Source organism: Mustelus asterias, chromosome 2, assembly GCF_964213995.1.
Source record: "Mustelus asterias chromosome 2, sMusAst1.hap1.1, whole genome shotgun sequence".
Taxonomy (NCBI): Eukaryota; Metazoa; Chordata; class Chondrichthyes; order Carcharhiniformes; family Triakidae; genus Mustelus; species Mustelus asterias.
The window spans coordinates 160095956-160109840 of record NC_135802.1 but is presented as its reverse complement, the minus strand read 5'-3'; the positions used below and the strand labels follow the sequence as shown (position 1 = coordinate 160109840).

The window sequence follows — 13885 nt, the reverse complement described above, 5'->3', positions numbered from 1 at the left end:
GTTTATTTTAGGTAATAACCGAAAAGTGTGATGTACACTTCAATGAAGTTGCTGAAACTAATTATAAAGTGTGTCACACTTAGCTGTATGTGTGCCGTAGCTGTACATTCACAAATTTCTTTCTGTTTAGGATAAAGAAGAGATCTATTTTATGAAAGGGGCTTATGAACATGTAATTCAATTTTGTTCGAGCTACAACAGCCGCTCGCAAACTCTGCCACTCACCCAACAACAAAAGGAGTTGTATCATCAGGAGAAAACTTACATGGGCACTGCTGGACTCCGAGGTAATTTTTTAAAAGTAGGAAACGTGTATTATTCAGAGTAAACCTTCTGTGCCTAACTCTCTCTTTCAGCTTGACGTTGCATCCATACACTTAAACAATTTATGTATTTTAAGGTTGAAAAATTTAGATTTATCTCTTGTAACTGATGTTCTCAAAGCTATTGACATTAAATCAAAGGAGTGAGATTTTACTGAGCATGAATGGGGAAAGCAGAATAAGAACAATACATTGTCAGATAAATGTTCTGCTTGGTCAAGGTCAAAGAGCAAACACATACCCAGAAAGATATCTGATACCTAAGAATTTTAGGACTGCCCTTACCTTCTGACCTAATTTCTGTCATCAGCATGGCTTGCATTAAGTGTTGCGGTTCTAGGCAGACTGTGTACTATCGTGCATGTTTAAATTGCTTCAGCGGTAAAACCTGCACCCCTCTGTTCCTAATTCAGCACACTTGTCAAGAATGGAATATTGGTCCCAAATCTTTTGCAGCCACTGTTGGATATAGAATAGAGCACAGCAGCATATTTCCATGCTGCAGGAAAGGAATGGAATTAAGAAACAAATTGCTTTTGTAAAGCTCAAAAAAATGTCTCAAGCAATGTGTAGATCTGGTGATTTGATTCTTATGTAACCTTAAAAGCCGTTACACAAGAACGCTTAAATGACCTGAAATATCATTTAAAAGATTTTCTGTGGCCCCATTTTGCAGCATTTTCTCCCAAACCTCTAGAGACAAGGGCAGTAATAATTCATTTTAATTTTTTTATTTGAGATGAAATGTTTAATACACTATCCTCTGTCAAAACTGTTTATTGGTCCAGGATCATATTGGACAGTTTAGATAAGCCACAGCTATTTTTCTGTCCCTTCTCACGTGTCCCTCCACCCTCGCCTCTCACAATGAACACAGAGTTCCTGGATCTCTCTCTCACTGTGATTGGGACCATCTGTTCAGTTGGTCCTGCTCATTTACTTACCAAGGCAATCCTCCCCTGACCTCTGCCCTAGTCATGATCCTGCCACTTAATCCAATTTCTCTTAAGCTGCTATTGTTGTCACTTGATACACTCTTACCTACCTAATCATAGCCACAGTATCACCAGCAACGCCTTCTCTTTCTGCTTTCTTCAACATCTTGAGCCTCCCAAGAATCTATCCTTGGTTACCTCCTCTTCCTCACCTACATGCTGTTTATTGGCAACAACATTCAAAGCCATTCTGCCCAGCTTCCACAAAGCTGCCATTGACACCCAGCTGTACTTATCCATCATATCTCTTGACACACACCCTCGACATCAAAGTTTAAAGTTTTAAAGTTTATTTATTAGAGTCACAAGTAGGCGTAAATTAATACTGCAATGAAATTACTGTGAAAATCCCCTAGTTGTCACACTCCGGCGCCTGTTCGGGTACACTGAGGGAGAATTTAGCACAGCCAATGCATCTAACCAGCACGTCTTCCGAATGTGGGAGGAAACCGGAACACCCGGAGGAAACCCAGCAGACATAGGAAAAATGTGCAAACTCCATACAGACAGTGACCCAAGCCGGGAATTGAACCCGGGTCCCTGGCGCTGTGAGGCAGCAGTGCTAACCACCGTACCGCCCCCTTGAATGTACTGCAGTTTCTTCCAGTTAAACATCAGTCCGATTGCTTCCGCCATTACTGATTCTATCCCCTTTCTGATCACTGTTAAATGTTGAACTACGCTGCTTATAACCTTAATGTCCTATTTGATCCTGTGATGGATTTCCAATCCTGTATCTTCTCGATCACAAACACCATCTAGTTCCACGGTCATCATGTCATCCATTTCCATCACATCCTCGGACCATCTGCTGCTGAAACCCTCATCCACAACTTTCACCTCCAGACTCATCCATTCAAATGTTATCCTTGGCAGTCTCCCATCCCATCAACTTTTAAGCCCATTCAAAACTGCTGCCTGTGTTTTATCTGTAGCTATCCTACTCACCCATTGCTTTTATTTGACTACTGATCAGCCCAGTTTAAATTTGTATCCTTGTGTTTAAATTCCTTCATGGCCTTGCCTTTTCCTATCTCTATAACCTCATTCAGTCCTATAACCAGCTCTCACCCTTTGTGTACACTCCCTCTCTTTGCCTCACAATTGATGGCAATATCCTCAACCATTTAGGCTACATTCTTTAGAATGCCCTTCCTGAACTTAAAACCTCTGTCTCTTCACTATTCTTTCCTTCTTTACACTAGTCTCTTAACCAATGTTTTGGTCACCATTCCTAATGTCATCACTTTTGGTTTGACGTCTATTGAGCTTCTTTGAAATGTCTGGGGCAATTTTTCTACCATAAAGACACTGCAGAGAAACTAAATTTTAAAAAAAAACCTAGACACCAATCATTTTTTTAACACATTTCTAACAACTAAATTAAAATAAATGAGTTGAAGATGTTCAACAGCTGATTCTTGGTCTATGCAGAATAAGCTTATCTCAGCCATGGCAGCTAAAATGGCACTCAAGTTGCTCATGTCACTGGGGCTAAAGAGGGCAAAATCAGTCTGATTTCTTAATTCTGATTTCTACCTAGTGATTCCTGTTGGAAGCGTGTGTATGTGGATGTCAGGTATTATATCTGAAATTGGATAGGCCGCTAATATGCTCTGTCAGGCAACATGCCAAAAGATGATCAGATCACTGTGGAACTATAAACATTTTAGAGAGAGAAAAGAGGAAATAAATCAGCAAGTGAAGAAGTTGATCTATTAAAAATGTACATTGTTACAAATAATCTGTTAATGTTTTTAATAATTACATGTACCTGATGTGATTAGGTCATTTATTTAAGAATTGTTACAGCTTTTAGAACAGTTTCAGATAATGTTGATGTATAAATATGCAGAGTAAGAAACATATATTACCTAACTCCTTAGTTTTCATAATTCTTGAAGCAATAACTATGTGTGTCTATAATAATGCTGTGCCTTTGCAGGGATGTGAACCAAATTACGTCTGTGGCAAAAGTACTCATGCTGTTACCGTGGCAAGAGGGGACAGTGTTATAAGACTAGTTCTAATCTATATACGACCAGTACAAGCACGTTTATATTTGAGAGAGTCATTGTTATTCCGCGATGATGCATAAATTTGTCTTGACAATCTATATCGAATGTGGCAGTTAGCAATTTGTGTTTGACATTCTCTCCATCCAGTTCTCGCTTTGGCATCCGGACCTGAACTTGGACAACTCTCATTCCTGGGGCTAGTGGGAATGATCGATCCACCAAAGTCAGGTGTAAAAGAAGCAGTTGCCACACTGATCAACACAGGAGTTGTAATCAAAATGGTCACTGGAGATTCACAGGAGACAGCAGTTGCTATCGGTAATCCACTGGTTCATTGTTGGTACCAAAAATTACAGTTGGAAGGGAGTGTTCTGAAAGATGCACCTTAACACAATGATTATGTTTCCTGTTTTAACAAGTCCCTATTAATTTTCAATTTCATCCACATTGTTATATCCCGACCAGAATTTTCCTGCAGGTGACATATTGTATTACTGCAAATTGGCAGTCTAAGTTAATTTCCTTAGGAAACAGTATGGAAATGGGATTGCACATTATTCTGTTATGTTCTTCCTCATAGATGTACATTTTTTTAAAACAGCAAGTTTCAGCTTCCCTGGTGGGTAAAGACACTAAAATCTTGTTTGTTTTTCAAGGTGAAGCCAACCATATTCTTTATCTAGGGTATGTAGTAGGATACTGGTGGGTCCACTGGTAGATGCTAAGGCCCATTTGCACCTAGAATGTTCTGCTACAAAAGGACAGGATACAACACGCAATTGAGTTTTGGACAATTATTCTTGCGTTTTCTCTTTGCCTCTGATATGCATATGCTCTCCAAAGAGGCCATAACATTTTTTATTTGATTGCGCCAAGTGCAATGTTCCTGGATAAGCTTCTCCCAGGGATCAAAGTGAAGTCTTCAGATTGTCCTTGTAGCGCTTCCTTTAACCACCATAAGAGCACACCCCAGACTCAAGCTCTCTATGGAAGATTCACTTTGGTAAGCGAGTGTTGGGCATTCTGGCTATATGACCCGCCCGACTGGGTTGTGACTGTCTCAATGTGGTGTGGATGCTTGGCATGCAACTTGGCTGAGGGCCTCAGTGTCTGCTATTTTTATTCCTGCCATCTAATCTCCAGAAGCTTCCAAAGGTAGTTCAAGTGAAGTGGTTGAGATTCTTGGCATGATGCGGGTACCCAGTCCCAAGTCTTGCATGCATAAAGCAATGTGGACAGGACTATTGCTCTATGGACTTTCTACACAATGGGCCTGATTTTACCATTGCGCACGAAAACGTGGTAAAGTTGGGTGTGAGGCCATTAACGCGATCTGCGCCCGCGTCCACGCAGATTGCCACTTTACCGAAACCCGGGAATGGCGGCGATCTGCTTCACGCCCGTAATGGGTGCAATGACAATTGTGTGGGGGGGGAGCAGATGGATCTCTGGTGGGGGGGGCGGGGGGGGGCAGGTGCCACTCTGCGGGCAATCGGTGGGGAGAAGGGGTCAGGGGGTCGCAATTGATCTGGGTACCGGGGTGGGGTTGATAAGGGGGACAGTGATGTGTGTGGGTAGTTGGGGGGGTGGATAAGCGGGACAGTTGTGCGTGGGGGCCATCGCACCCGCTTTTCGCTCCCGGGCCGCTTTCTCCGCTTTCTGCGGCCCGGGAGCGATCTGACACAGGTGCGCTTTTTCAAAGTTTTTTCTAACTGTGCATGTGCAGTTCAGAGCTCCGATCATTTCAGCCACGCTAAGCCCCGCCCCCAGCGCGAATGGGACCTGTGATTTTTTTTCAGGCTGAGTGCGTATGGGGGCGCCTGAGAGCAGATTTCCAAGTCGGATCTACATTACGCCCAGATTCAGCACTTAGAATGAAAATGGTAAAATTGGGCCCAATGTATCTCTAAACAATGCAAGTCCAGAATCAAGCTGGACCTTCTACAGACTGTGGATCAAACCTCGAATCTGCTTGGTAGTTATTATTCACTAATTAAACCGACTTGAAACTTTTGGGGAATACAGGAACAATTCTGAATATAGGCAGAAATGTTAATAATGAATAATATGTTAGCTTTTTTAAAGTAGTGTTATCTGCCCATGTAATGAGAAATATTTGCCCTTTAAGCATGTATGAAGGGCATCAACCTGCAATCTGTAGTCATGCAATCTCCTGGGAGAGAGAACGAACCTTGCACCAAATTAGGAAAGACATTCTGGAAAATTTCTCTCCTACCCTTTAAAAAAAAAAGGGCGGCATGGACAAGTTGGGCCGAAGGGCCTGTTTCCATGCTGTAAACCTCTTTGACTCTTTACCCCTAAAGGCAGTCCGTCAAACTCCAGGAGCTTGTAGTATCTAATACTATCGGACTCAGTTAACCCCCCTCCCTTTGATAAATTGAAAAGTCTTCACTTCACTCGGGTGTTGTGTGAAGCACGATAGCATCTTTTCCATAATTTTACTACATTAAAGCAAGTTGCTGTAATCTGCACAGTCATTATTCTCATTTTAATTTTTTGTGACATTTCTGTTTACTTTCTTTATTCTTCTATTTGCTTTATTTAGCTTTTCAATTTCCCTGTTATTTATCCTGTTTCCCCGGCACCTACTGTGATATTTGGGAGCAAATGGTATACTCAGTTCCCAACAGAGACACCCAGTGGTAGAAATTGGATATTTTAACATAGAGATTACAGATTTGTTTGTCTCACTGTTTCCTGAACGCTTACATCCTTGTAATCTGCATTCTTTTCTCCGAACATGGAGATTATTTTGCAGTAGTTTATCACTCTCTGTATCAAGAGTTCTGATATTTACTTTGAGACAACAGTATCAGTTTTGTATTTAAACATGGCAGTGGAGTGGGGCAGAGAAACAGGATGAGGTAGAACAGTGACTGAAGTGCCTTTTGATGTAAACCCCTTTTAGTTTAACTTCAGAAATGCAGGAGTTCTAACAGATAAATTTGACTTGCTGTTGATATGTTATCATGCACGAAAAATCCATCCTAATGGAGGCTAAGAATTAGGTAAACATTGGGCTAAGAGAGGGGGGGAGATGGGTTGATGCTTTGATTAAAGTAAGGTGGGAATTCCAAGTAGTGCTATTTATTGAATACACTTGCAAATAAGCCAACAACTGTCATTTTAAAGAAAGTCTCTCTTAGCACTTAAAAAGGCGGGAAAAAAAATTGGGAGACAAGGTCAAAATGGAGTATTTGCAAGACTTTTGAAGGCAGGAAACAAGGTGACCTAGATAAGGAGGTATTGGAAAATAATTCCAAAAGGCAGGTGCGTAATGCATCATCTCTGGTGAAATAGAAAATACAGAGCAACTGTGGTACATTCAGACACTCGAGTCTGAGGAAGGACATTCTTGCTATTGAGGGAGTCCAGCGAAGCTTCACCAGACTAATTCCCGGAACGGCAGCACTGACATATGAAGAAAGACTGGATTGACTGGGTTTGTACTCACTGGAATTTAGAAGAATGAGAGGGGATCTCATAGAAACATATAAAATCCTGATGGGATTGGACAGGCTCGATGCGGGAAGAATGTTCCCGATGTTGGGCAAGTCCAGAACTAGGGATCACAGTCTAAGAATAAGGGGTAAACCATTCAGGACTGAGATGAGGAGAGTTGTGAACCCGTAAAATTCTCTGTTGGGGTCAGTTCGTTAGATATGTTCAAGAAGGAGCTGGACGTGGCCCTTCTGGCTAAAGGGATCAAGGGATATGGAGAAAAAGCGGGAGTGGGATACTGAGAGTGCATGATCAGCTATGATCATATTGAATGGTGGTGCAAGTTTGAAGGGCCGAATGGCCACTGCTGCACCTATTTTCCATGTTGAAGCTGAGAGGGGATTTGAGGAAACCAGTTGAGTTTGCCAAGGTTGTGTGCAGGTAGTACTGGCAATCAATTAAGTTAGTGAACCAGGAATATTTGTACGTCCTTTACGGTTCAGGGAATAAAAGCAAAATTAAAATAATTTGAGAAGGTTATTAAACATGGAAGTTAAACTGACCGACCATTTTACTAAGTCCATTTCTGTGGCTAGTCCAAACAGCAATGTAAAATCTCCTGGAAACATTTTCCTGTACTGCTGATGAGGATCATTCAGTAAATTTACTGACCAAAATATTAACAATTAGCCATAGAATAAGTGGAGGTAAACAAATGTTGGTTTAGTTTTATTCTTCATTTGATTTTAAGATGAAGTACAGGATATTTGTAATACTTTGATATTGGATATATACATTTAATTTGTACAATGCTTAAACTGGATAATAGTGAATACTTCATGTACATTCACTTTTTAAAAAAAAATGTTTTACTTGTATACAGCCACCCGTTTGGGCCTGTATTCCAAAGGATCCCAAACACTCTCAGGAGAAGAAATAGATTCACTGGATATTCAACAGCTTTCACAAATAGTCCAGAAGGTATGCTATATCTGATGAAAAGTGAAACCTTTTTTTACCAAGACATGGATGATTATTAATTTGAGGCTCAGTAAAGAAAAATTGATACACTTGTTTGTGGAAGAGAAAATAAGGTATAATAGAACTGGATCTTCGCCAGAGGGGAATAGTGTAGCAGTGTCGCAATGATTTCAGCTTCTGAACATTTACAGACTCACGAGGAATCTATCCCTTGGCTCCATTGGGCTTTACATGGTTGGGTTTAAGAGTATTTGGAGAAACAATTACATTTGGCCTCAAATTGTTTGTCTAGATTAACAGAACTCAACTAAATTGTTCCGTAGCCAAAAAAATAAACGCTTTGTATTAAACTTATTAATATTTGCATAAGTTGCAGTAAACCCCATTAACAGTCCATGATAGTACATGGAACTGATGGAATAGAGTAATAAAACTCTGTTTAATTGCTGAACATGACGGAACCTGAGGACCATAGATTCCATTCCACTGTAGTTTTTCCTGTTGTGTGATGCAGTGTTTGCCCATGCTGATGCAACAAGGCAAAATATTACTGGTGTTTGAAGTCACCTGTATGTGCGGCATTTGATTTTTGGCAAGTGACCATAACATCTTGCTGCTTGGGCTTCCCCAATCAAATTAGAATGAGAACTGGTGCAACACAACCTTCAGTTCATAATGATTTGACACATGGCCTTTACAATTATGTTAGTAGTCAATTAGTTGCTCTGTCCATGCATTTGAGCAGAGAACTCAACTTTGCGAAGTGCAAAGAGGTGCGGTACTATAAGTGTAAAAATGGGTATGGCCATGTATTATTATTATTTATGATATGGATTAATGAATTAAAATTCCACTATGACAAAGTAAAGTTGAATTCACCAGATAGGTAATTTAGGGACTGGCACCATGAAAGCTGCAGGATTGTTGTAAAAACCCAACTTGTTCACTAATGTTCTTAAGAGCAGAGAACCCATTACCCTTACCTGATCTCACCTACACAATGTGGTTGATTTCCAATGCCCTCTGAAGCAGCCTAGCTAAGTCATTTGGTTGTAAAATAATTGTTATTCAAGAAGAAGCCATCGTCACATTCTAAGGGTAACTGGGAATGGTCAGTGCATGTGGTCTTCCCAAGAACATCAAATGTAATACTTGCATTTTCACAGTTCTATAACAAGTACTGATGTGAATTTGTATACGTGAGGGGCGGTTTAAAAAAAAATCAACATGGCTACTTAAAACCACCAATTGGATCATGACCAAAAAAAAAACTATCTATCAAATATATTCGTCTGGGCGAATTGCTAGAAAGATTACTTTCAGTGACATGAAGTCTTAATCTCTCTGTTACTATATCCTGCTATGGGGGAATGTTTATTTTAGAAAATATGTATTTGTTTGCAGAACAGATAATGGAAAGAAGTAATTCCCCTGGTGATTGTCTATTTTAAGTGACTGTCATGTTTACCTATCTTTAAGTGATAATGTTAGACTTGATACTGTTTTTATATGTGAGATTTTTCTTTTAAATGACTTAATTCAACTCTGTTTTCACAGATTGCAGTGTTTTACAGATCGAGTCCAAGACACAAGCTCAAGATTATAAAGGTAGCTTTGGAGTTATTTTCTGCCATTTTCTTCCTTTGTATTATAACAGTTTCCCTCTACAACTGTTCTTGGTCTGTAAAGAAAGCTCAGTAAATTACACTATAGTTTGAGTTAATTTACTTCATAATCCATATTTCTATCAGTTTAGCCTACTTTGTGGAGGGCTGCCTCCTTCCCTTACCCCATGCCTCACGGGGAGTGGTGCCCTTCAAGCCAGATAACCAATTACCACTACTAATTACCACTAACAACCTAAAATTTACAATTTCTCTCAGTATGCATGTGTATGGTACAAATTTGAGGCCTGTTAGAAAATAAGTTTAGAGTCGAAGTGGTTTACAGCATGGAAACAGGCCCTTTGGCCCAACTTGTCCATGCCGTCTTTTTTTAAACCCCTAAGCTAGTCTCTATTGTCCATATTTGGCCCATATCCCTCTATACCCATCTTACCCATGTAACTGTCTAAATGCTTTTTAAAAGACAAAATTGTACCCGCCTCTACTACTCCCTGTGGCAGCTTGTTCCAGACACTCACCATCCTGTGTGTGAAAAAATTGACCCTCTGGACCTTTTTGTATCTCTCCCCCCTCACCTATGCCTTCTAGTTTTAGACTACCCTACCTCTGGGAAAAGATATTGCCTATCTAGCTGATCTATGCCCACATTATTTTATAGACCTCTATAAGATCACCCCCTCAGCCTTCTACGCTCCAGAGGAAAAAATCCCAAGTTTGCATTCCAGTTTTTAGATCTGTCTGCATGCTTTAATGAAATCACCCTTCACTTAAATGATATGAAGTTAGAGGATAATTGTCAACAAATCAAATTGGTTATTTGTAGTATCAACATAAAGTTCATTATTTTAAGTGCCGATAATTTGCCTTTCAGTTTGAGGTCAGCTGATAGATTTTCTTTCAAATCTCTTTCCTAATTTCTTCTGACTGCCTCCTGATCTGATTTATCCAGGTAGAAAACTTCACATATTTTACCTGTCTTCTGCTGAATTCAAATTGAACTGCCAAATGATCATGGGAGGTGCAAATACTTTCATGAAAATTCATATTTAATTAAAATAGGGCAGCAAATTTAGAATAAACCATCTAATGGGACTAGTCTCATTCCAAATTGCATGATACGTTGAGACATGTCAAATTTAGAGCAACTTCGCAAAATCTTGGCTGAATTGTGGTGGAGTGGTATTTAGCTTCATAGAAACATAGAAAAACGACAGCACTAACAGGCCCTTGGCCCACAAATTGCACCGGTCATGTCCCTACCTACCTAGGCCTATATATAGGCTTACCTATAACCCTTAATCCTATTAAGTCCCATGTACTCATCCAAAAGTCTCTTAAAAGACCCCATCGAGTTCCTATTCATTGTAGTTACAGAAGAAGAGGAGACTTGGCCCATTAAATTTGTGTTTGTGCAGCTTCTTTTGATAATATCTACTGTCTTCCCTTTTTCCTGTGTTCCTTATTTTCACCAAGCAGCTAATTTCCTTTTAAATGATGTCGCCCATTACAAATTCTGCCTTAATAGCCAGATGTGGTCACACATTCAATATTATAATGACCCTCTCTGAAACGATTTCTAACTTGTTCACTGCTCAGGTGATAGTCCTATATTTGAGTCCCTTTCAATTCACCACTCCTCAAATACAATTAAAAACTTCTCATAATTTTGAAAATCTCCATTAGATTGACCTCTTAAACATCAGGATTCCATTAAAAATTGCCCTAATTTATCATTTCTTTGTTCATAACTATAATTATTTTTAGTGAATTTTCCTATATCTATGATAGTTCCAATATTCTTCCAACAACAGATTAGCTTTGTCTATATTGATATGTAACGAAGATTCTGTAATTTATCCCTGTGCTCATAGTATAAAGTTTTGAATGGCCCCAACAAAACTCAAAGGGCAGAGTTAAGGGCATGGTTGATGGTAAATGCTGAATTGTTCACATCCAGAAGGGAAACCTGAAACAACTACCCTCAACTGTGTTTACAATTTGTGTGGGGAGAGATTTGAAATCCAGAGATGATGTCCCTGACTCCTTGTAATGAATTTATAAAAGTAAATGGCCGGCTGTTGATGCCAGCTGTATCTTCTGGTCCTGCTGATGACGCTCCCCAGGCATGGCTTTTTCATGGGCTGCAGTCAGTGAAAAATTCCAGTGACAATGGCGTGATCAGAAGATCCTGGCGAAGGGCAAACCACCTCCCGTCGTGGGAAACCCGCCATAGGGAGGCCAGAAAATCCCCGTAAATGTTTATTAAGAAATAAAACATAAAGTAAAATTGAAGTGGTTAGCACTGCTGCCTCACAGTGCCAGGGACTGGGGTTCAATTCCCGGCTTGGGTCACAATCTGTGTGGAGTCTGCACGCTCTCCTCATGTCTGCGTGGGTTTCCTCCGGGTGCTCCAGTTTCCTCCCACAGTCCAAAGACGTGCTGGTTAGATGCATTGGCCATGCTAACTTCTCCCTCACTGTACCCAAACAGGCGCTAGAGTAACGTCATTGCAGTGTTAATGTAAACCTACTTTTGACTATAAATAAACTTTAAAACTTTAAGTGTATTGAGATACACAGCAGTTTTACACAATATCACTAACAGTTCCAAACAATCTTAAATTAACTACCTTCGGAGCTAACTTTCCCCAATCTGTTCCAGAACACCTTATAAATTTTAAGACCTATAAAAGAATCCAACAACTTGTGCCACACTGTTTTCATGTGTTAGGGTTGATTCTAAGGTAAACCAGCAGTTTGCCAAGATTGCCTGGATCCAATATAGTTCACCTACCGCCACAACAGGTCCACAGCAGATGCCATCTCCCTGGCCCTGCACTCAACCCTGGAATTCCTAGATAACAAAGACACCTATGTCAAACTCCTACTTATTGAATACAGCTCAGCCTTCAACACCATTATTCCTACGAAATTCATCTCCAAACTCCGTGGCCTGGGTCTCGGCTCCTCCCTCTGTGACTGGATCCTGAACTTGCGAACCCACAGACCGCAATCAGTAAGGATAGGCAACAACACCTCCTCCATGATCATCCTCAACACCGGTGCTCCATAAGGCTGTGTCCTCAGCCCCTTACTATACTACTTATAAGCCTATGACTGTGCGGCCAAATTCCACTCCAACTCTATTTTCAAGTTTGCTGACGATATCACCGTAGTGGGTTGGATCAAACAATGATGAGACGGAGTACAGGAAAGAGATAGAGAATCTGGCCAACTAGTGTGATGACAATTAATCTCTCCCTCAATGTCAACAAAACAAAGGAGATAGTCCTCGACTTCAGGAAGTGTAATGGAGGGCATGCCCCTGTCTACATTAATGGGGACGAAGTAGAAATGGTCGAGAATTTCAAGTTTTTACGTTTCCAGATCATCAACAACCAGTCCTGGTCCTCCATGCCAACGTTATTGTTAAGAAAGCCCACCAACACCTCTACTTTCTCAGGAGGCTAAGGAAATTTGGCATGTCAGCTATGACTCGCACCAATGTTTACAGATGCACCATAGGAAGCCTTCTTTCTGGTTGTATCACAGCTTGGTATGGCTCCTGTTCTGTCCAAGACCGCAAGAAACTACAAAAGATCGTGAATGAAGCCCAGTCCATCACTCAAATCAGCATCCCACCCACTGACTCTGTCTATACTTCCCGCTGCCTCGGAAATGCAGCCAGCATAATTAAGGACCCCTGACATGATCTCTTCCACCTCCTTCCTTTGGGAAAAAGATACAAAAGTCTGAGGTCACGTACCAACCAACTCAAGAACAGCTTCTTCCCTGTTGCCATCAGACTTTTGAATGGACCTACCTTGCATTAAGTTGAGCTTTCTCTACACTCTAGCTCTGACTGTAAAACTACATTCTGCACTCTCTCCTTCCCTTCTCTATGAACGGTATGCTTTGTATAGCACACAGAAACAATACTTTTCACTGTATACTAATACATGTGATAATAAATCAAAGTCAAATCAGTTTGCTTTTTCAAATCGGGCTTCCTTCACACTCTACTTGCTGGAACGTAGCAACTATTTCTGCAGTTGTTTGAGATCTAAAAGCAGTTACTACATAGCATCCAGTATGTCCTTACATACATTTATTCCCTTTGATTTCCCTTATCTTACCTAATTTCTTTTGAACTGCACTGTCCCAAACTTAATTACCTTCATCTCTTTATGTTAGCTTTTAGAATTTAAAAGTAACGTGACTTTGTTTTATCCACCTTTCCTATGACACCTTCCCTTCACACCTCACACATCCTACCAACCAATTCAGATCTGTTCATCTTCTGTACCCATTCTTACTAAATTGCCTTGGGTAACCATCTGTTTGTCGTGTTGCTAGGCTCATTAACATATCAAAAGTACTAGTTAGATTCACACAGTCACTCTGTCCTTGCTTTAATTATTTTACGCACATATTCCCACAGTTTAAAATGTCTGACCAGGCCATTACCAGCAAAAAAATATT

General features: G+C 40.4%; 1 protein-coding gene across 1 annotated transcript in view; it reads left to right on the top strand.

Moving 5' to 3' along the window:
- atp2c1 (ATPase secretory pathway Ca2+ transporting 1) overlaps positions 1-13885 on the top strand; it is an 85664-nt gene that overhangs the window by 65904 nt on the left and 5875 nt on the right. The window contains exons 17-20 of the mRNA XM_078199766.1: positions 131-287; positions 3484-3654; positions 7682-7779; positions 9337-9387. Of these exons, the coding sequence (XP_078055892.1) occupies positions 131-287; positions 3484-3654; positions 7682-7779; positions 9337-9387 (477 nt within the window). The remainder of the gene's footprint in view (positions 1-130; positions 288-3483; positions 3655-7681; positions 7780-9336; positions 9388-13885) is intronic.